The 7,282-nt window shown below is 34.8% G+C and overlaps 1 protein-coding gene across 6 annotated transcripts in view; it reads right to left on the bottom strand.

The window, feature by feature from the left end:
- Enah (ENAH, actin regulator) overlaps positions 1-7,282 on the bottom strand; it is a 110,078-nt gene that overhangs the window by 23,648 nt on the left and 79,148 nt on the right. For 4 of the 6 annotated variants that reach the window (XM_026779640.1, XM_026779639.1, XM_026779643.1 and 1 more), the window contains 2 exons: positions 3,822-3,833; positions 3,327-3,411 (listed from right to left, as the gene is read on the bottom strand). In XM_026779640.1, the coding sequence (XP_026635441.1) occupies positions 3,327-3,411; positions 3,822-3,833 (97 nt within the window). The remainder of the gene's footprint in view (positions 1-3,326; positions 3,412-3,821; positions 3,834-7,282) is intronic. The other 2 variants (XM_026779642.1, XM_026779644.1) reach the window with 1 other exon arrangement.

Raw genomic sequence — 7,282 nt, 5'->3', positions numbered from 1 at the left:
TGCTAATTTGAAAAAATATTAGGTTTTAGGATGTTTACATTTTGTGCTTCTCTTTTCATTTATCTCAAAACCATATATGTATATATCAAGCTTACAACAGAACAAACATTAGCTTACCATCTTAACACTTCCTTACCCATTTCCCATTTTAGCTGACTGATTTCCATTTTTAATGGCAAAAGCCTTCCACAACAACCATCACACACACACACAGCAGTAAGAAATAACTTGGCTAAATCAATATTCAGGAACATTCAGGGTAATACTAGCATTATATAAACACTGTGCATAGCTGAGCTACAAAGTATTCTGACAGCAATTTGCACAAATTCTGATTGCTGGGCATTAAAAAAAAAAGCTGTTAATATCTGTTTCTCTAAGCAACACAATACTTTTAACACACTGAGTAAGTAATGGTTGGTGGTCATTAAAGGTAAGATAGGTATGGATGTGGTGAATCTGGAAGCAGCATTGAATACAGACATTTATAATGACAATGTATTGACTTCAGAAGATTGTTCTACCTGTCAATCTCTAAAGGCTCCAAGTCTATAAAAGTTAAGAGTGTCTAAGGAAAAAAGTGCAATGCCGGGGAATACTTTCAAATTTGCTGATAGATAACTCAAATAAGCTGATGATACACCTTCAAGAGACTGATGTTTGAAGAAAGCCTGCTCACTGAGAAAATGATTATGTATATGTATATGAAAAACAGCGTGAAGCACAAATTTTCTGCCTTACAAATCCTTGGTGAGCATGAATAATTCCTACCTCAACTGAAGGACTTACAAATCTGCCTATAATGTTTTAATCTATACAGTAAGACATCCCTAAATCTTTTTAGTAGTTTCCAAAATTTTGAAGCATGCTTTCCTCAGGATCATTACTACTAGTTTGCATACTGGAAGTTGGTATAGCCCTTCTTCCTAGAGGTCATATACATCAAATGCTATTACCTGCCATTAGTAGATTTTACTACAACACACGTGTCTGAGTTCCAGGCAGGGGAGAAAATTCCGAAAGGTTTGTTTTCTTTGAATTAGCCATACATTTTAAATAATTTGAATGTTTCAGAAGAAACAATTATATACCTTTTCCAGAAATAAATAGAAATGAATACTATTATGGCCATTAAAGTATTTTAATGTATCGAGTAAAAATATAAAGTATAGTTTTCTTCTATCACTGAAGTGTTATCCTCCAAAACAACAGGCCCCAAATGCAAACAGATACTGAAAGAACAACTGGGCCACAATGAAATATATATATATATATACACACACACACACACACATACACACATGCACTTAGTTTATGTTTACTTAAGACACAGTCTTGTGAAGCATGTAAAATATAAATAAAATGTCAACATATATTTTATTCATCATTACCTTGAATGGTAGTTGTGTAAATATAGATTTCAATTCAAGACAGGGTAGCACTATGTAGCCCCAGCTAGCTCTGAACTCACACTGATCCACTAACTTCTATCTCCAAAATGCTGGGATCAAAGGTATACACTACCACATATGGTGAACACACATACTTTTTATTGTAAAATATGGGCATTTAATCTATTAGTTAAAAAAGAGGAGGAGGAGGAAGACTTTAAAAAAGACAATTGAGTTTTAAAGCCACAAAGCTCCCGTGACAAGAGTCAATACTTACAACAAAATCCGATCAACTCTTGGTCCATTCTGCCTCTGAAGGATAATGGGAGTGCTGTACACTTTCATTACTCCAGTTCCTCAGTTCCTTGCTGGAATTATTATTCCCCTTTTATAACTTTCAGTTAGTAGTGATGATTTACTAGCTATTTATAGAAATTAACTAAATTATCCTCTATGTCGAGAGCACAGGACTGACTCATGTTTCTTAGAATATATTTCTCCATCATAGCAAAGGTAGCCAAATATTAATGAGTAAAAACCAGAAACTGATTTAATGAATGGCAGACACATGAGTAAAAGAGTATCTTACGGTATAATAAAGGTATTATATCAACAAGGTTTAATAGTTACTTTAACATTTAACATTTATTTTGCCAACTAATTTCATGCTGATTACAAAAAAATATATAAACTTATAAAAGCAATGCCTAGTTTAAAAGTCAAAGAGCATTACAATGCATCTTACCAATGCTCACCACTGCTGGTTTCTTCCCACAGAATCAATTAAGTTTTCAATATTCTTGCAGTTATTTCACGTTTCTAAATACAGCAATTACCTTAGAAACATTTCTTCTTGGGCTGGAGAGATGGCTCAGCCATTTAAGGCTAGGTTCACAACCAAAAATATAAGAAATATTTCTTCTTGCCATTTCAAATTGATATGTCACTATTTTTCAACTAGACAAATTATTTAATTCCTATGTTCTGGGAGGCTGGCACGGGGGACTGAACCTCCATGAGCTCTATCCCTAAGCTATACTCCAGCCCTGACTCTACTCACTCTGGCTACTCCTCATTTTCCAATCTCCCTATAATGAAGCCAGAGCACTTTGACTACAGCAATACTATTTTTATTTTATATGTATGAGTGGGTGTTTTGTCTGTATATGCCTGTGCAGTGCATGGAGGGACCAGAAGACGACACTGGACCCTGTCGGAACCAAAGTTAGAGATGGCTATCAGGTGCCATGTGGGTGCCAGAAGAGCACTACTGCTCTCAACCATTGTGCAGTCTCTCCAACCCACGTCAAACTCTCTGAATTACTTCCTTCCGAAATGGTGAGGGAGTGTGTGTGTGCCTGCGTGCACCCGCGTGCTCGCGCACACACACGCTGGCTAATTCAGAAAAATCCACCCTGAAATGAAGTATTATCCACTTGATTTTAGGGATGAAAATGTATTAAATTTCAAGCCTACGTCTAGTATAATCCTCATCACACATAAAAAAAAAAAAATTCAGTCCATGGTATAAAATCCAGTCTGTAATCCCAGAGGTGGGGAAGACAATCCCTACAGTTTACTAGAAAATCCAGTCTAGCTCAATCAATCAGCTTGCTCTGGGTTTAGTGAAAGATTGTTTGAAAAAATGTAAAGAGCTATTGAAGATACCTGATGTTTCCCTTGGACTTCTACATGCATGGGTACATGTATGTGGGACACACACTGATACTGAAAACAGAATAAGGCTGACTGAAGGGAACAGACACTATTATATTCTAAGTCTATTTAATATATTTTTAGATGTATCACAAGTACACTTTTTACAAAAAAGCAGATAAAATGGAAGTCCTAATTTCAAAGAACTGAAGGACATAATGTATTGTCAGTGACCTCTGGGTCTGCTGCAAAGAAGGAAATGTAATTGTACAGACTCACCTTCTCTGGATTTCCAACTCTTCTTGGGATGGGCCATTTTGAACTTGAGCAGGTAGCTGTGTATTTTGTCTAGGCAATGTTGGCCCTATAAGGGAGGGAAACATTACAGATGAGTGCTACCATTCTACCTAGCTGGATGGAGGAAATTAAACCATGAGAACAACATAAAACCATCACATATTAAAAATGCATCTTCTTTTTGTCTAGCAAAATAAAATATAAGCTTTACATAACACACAGCAAATGAAAGACTGCAACATAATATTGTCATCATTTTCAGAAGGCTTACTTGAAACAAATGGAAACACCAACAATAAAGGAAAAAATAAACATTTATATATGAAGAGCTTGAGTAAAACAAGTGTTCAATGAGCACCTGAATAGGCACCTGAGCTTGACATTCTCTAAGACAATGAGACATTCTGTTCGGGGAAATTGTTCATGAGGTGGAGAGGAAAAACTTAAATGAAAAATCAGAATTAAAAAAAAACTCACCTAAATAGAACACTGGAAATGAAAAACAGGAGAGAGAGAGAGCATGAGAACCTCATTACCAGACTGGAGCACGCTAATGCATTTATCAAACCTGCCCAACTTGAGCTGCCATTTCTGTTTCGTGGCATTGTATTTTTATTACTGGAGAAACAAACATTTGCTAAACTCCCATACACTGTATTAACCTATTTATCTCAATTTTTAATGTTATAGGCAATCTTAACAACTTTCGAAGTAAGAAAGGCGGGGGGGGGAAGGGGAAGACTGTTCACACCAACATGAGAAAGCACTGACCATCCACTCCCACAACTACATATAATGTAGACCCGTCTTTAGCATCTTAGACTGTCACTAAATTATGGGAAATCTTATTACCACTGGATATAAAAATTAAGTGACTGATATTAACCTAAGGTTGAACTAGAACAACCTTGAAACCCACAACAGTAAAGCAAGAACGTGATGACAAGTTTTCTCCCGTTCTCTGAGGGGTTTCTGACTGCTAGTGTGCCACCAAAAACCCCTAGCAGGGATTCTCAGAGTTTTGCAGAGCACTGCTATAAAAAAGTAAGTACATAAATGCTGTGTGTACTAGGATATGTTACTGTGAGCTGTGAGTGAAGATCATGAAAGTAGCTATTTTATCCTCGTGTGGCAGCGCCACAACTGGAAGCAAAAGTTGATCAGGATGTAATAAAGTACTGGCACCTCCCAGGTGTAGAAAACAGGAAAATGATCTGAACTTACCTACTAAATTTTTCATCTCTTTACATGTTTTTAGATTAATCATTTAATTTGCCCTCTAATGACAAATTAATGACAACTGCAGCAATATATTTCATTAGATATAAGTCTACTTCTTTGCAAACCAAATAAAATATAAAATAAACCCCATGTAATTTAACAAAAACAAAAACACGTTTTAAACTCAAAGTCAAATACACACATAAATGTTTACACAAATGAAAATATAACTGTTGTCTAATAAATAGAATGTTTAGAAAATTAACACAATGACTTTTTGAAAAAACTGTCATACTGTGCTATACTCTAATGCTTACTATTTTAGAGAGAAAAGATCCTTTCAGAAGAAGGTAGAGAGACATAGGAGTCGGAAGGATAAATTTAAGACTCTATAAAATTGGGGAAGTATAATCTATATGCCCATACTTTAATTTTAAAACTATAAAATCAAAGCATTTTGCAAGGCCAACTTAAAGACCATTAAGGCTTACTTTTAAAAATACTCTTTGACTGTTTAAGTTAAAACTTCAGTCAGTATAAATAACGGAACAACTGTAAGTCAGTAATCTGTCATGCTCATATCTAGAAAACGCATTGTATTCTCAATGATCCTATTAATGAGTTAAATCTATGTTTTAGCTGAAATCTATAAATTCAAGTCAAAGATGTTAAAATTTCAATTTAACCTTTTGACATTATCAAACGATTTTTATTCATTTAAAAAAAAGCTAACTCTGGGCCCAGTGTGGTGGTGTACGCCTATAACCTCAGCAACCACAGGAGAATTCTGAGTTCAGGCTCACCCTGGGCTATATATACTTACATACTATCAACAAAACAAAACTATAACAAACTGAATAGGGAAATTTACTATAGTTTATTCCTGGCACAAGAGATGAGAAGAATTTCAAGGGATCCCTTTAAAATGGGGATTTTGATCTAAGACTAACCCTTATAATTCCTTGCTATGTAGCTTTCTGATAATGAGCCATTTGTTTACCCAGGCATTCTCAAAAATCCCTCCCTTTGGCATTTTTTTGTCATCTACATTTAATCTGTTTATTTTGTTTCTTCATCAATATTGCCAAGTTGTAAAAACTAGCATTAAAAACTAGCATAATGAAATATATGTGCAATTAAACATAATTTAATTATAAACATACTATAGTTATTAGATAAAAATTCTAGATATATAATGAACTAGAGGTACATAATTACATTTTTTCTTGTCAAACATTTTAATGGATTACAAAACTGGTAAGTTGTATCAAAGGTATCACACAAACAACAGAAAACAGAAACTAGATTAGGCAAGGCTATAAGTGGCTGCATTTTCTGGGATGTATATTATTTTTTCAAACGGGCCATATTCCTAAATGAGTATCTGTGTTCTCATAAAATATAAAATAGGTACTTTCATAACCATCTCAGTAGGCAAATGACAATATTTTAACATGCATGGCATGGAGGTTATCAGTTATCTTTTGAAGGGGAAAGAGAAACCACCAAGGAGCAGGTATGAGTGATAGTGCTCTAGTCCTCCCACAGGGAGGAATGGCAACTGCCTGAAGGTTTGCTTTATAACCAGACAATGGTGGGTCCTAATTTGTTCAAGCTAGAAGGTGCAAATTACTGTTCCTAATAAAGACAATATGGTAATGTTGCTGAAAAGCATCCTACAAATGATGGAAATCTGATATGAACCCCTCTCCAACAGGAATGGCGGTTCAGCCTTGCCTTCAATATTGAGTTTTGGTTAAAGTACATTTCACTTACTCTCCCCATTTTAATTCTCATTAATCTAGTTTCACATTTAGCCACAGACCATTTAAAAACACAGGACTAAAATACAAGTAGGTGCTATTATATACAATACAACCAAACTTAAACTTGGCAATCAGATTGTAGATTGTACACAAATTGAAGACTGTTATAAAGGAAATCTGTTTTAACCTGTAATTTTAGAAGTTTAAAAAATTCACCTTTATTAATTAGGTCAAATCACTTTTCCCCCTTTAAAACGGGGTAAGCTATCACTCTACACATGGATCTCAAGCACAAAGTTACAATATTAATGCGTTTTCAAAATGAACTGAAGAGAGGCCTAACCACACAAGTATCAGTGATTGCTCACAGAAGCCCAGGAAACCCCTAAGAAAAGACATGACCAGAAACAACGTCACTGATTGATTAGAAGCAATCTGCAGTGCTAAGCTGGAGTCTGGAAGAGGGGAGGAGAGACTGATAACAAGTCATAAACTAGGTGCTCACTGGTGTGACCATCAGCTGGAGCAAATCAAAATATAACTTAGGTGATCATGAGATACATTAGAATTGTCTTTTTTTTTTTTCGTATTTATAGCATGCTTGTCTAAACCAGTAAGCACATCAACTTAAAGAGGATTTTCCTTAAAGAAAAGTATCAACAATATTGAGAAACTACACTAAAAATTCTGGGTCACATGGATAAAGTACACACACTAAACTAGCAATTCAATTTTTTTCTGCTTACACTATCTTATAGTATTATCTCACGAAATAATCTAGCTAGTCAAGATACAAGTCAAAAGATATATGTGAATCAATAAAAAGTTCAAATAATACATTTTTTGAAACTTGCATTTTCAAAATGGGAGGATTCAGAACCAAACAGAAATGAAAGAATTCAAACAATAATATGTATCTACATACTTATCTATATAAACAATTTCTTGTGC

The sequence above is a fragment of the Microtus ochrogaster genome, chromosome 6 (genome assembly GCF_000317375.1).
Source record: "Microtus ochrogaster isolate Prairie Vole_2 chromosome 6, MicOch1.0, whole genome shotgun sequence".
NCBI classification, from domain to species: domain Eukaryota; kingdom Metazoa; phylum Chordata; class Mammalia; order Rodentia; family Cricetidae; genus Microtus; species Microtus ochrogaster.
The sequence above is the reverse complement of the archived record's forward strand: the minus strand, read 5'-3'. Positions and strand labels throughout refer to the sequence as shown.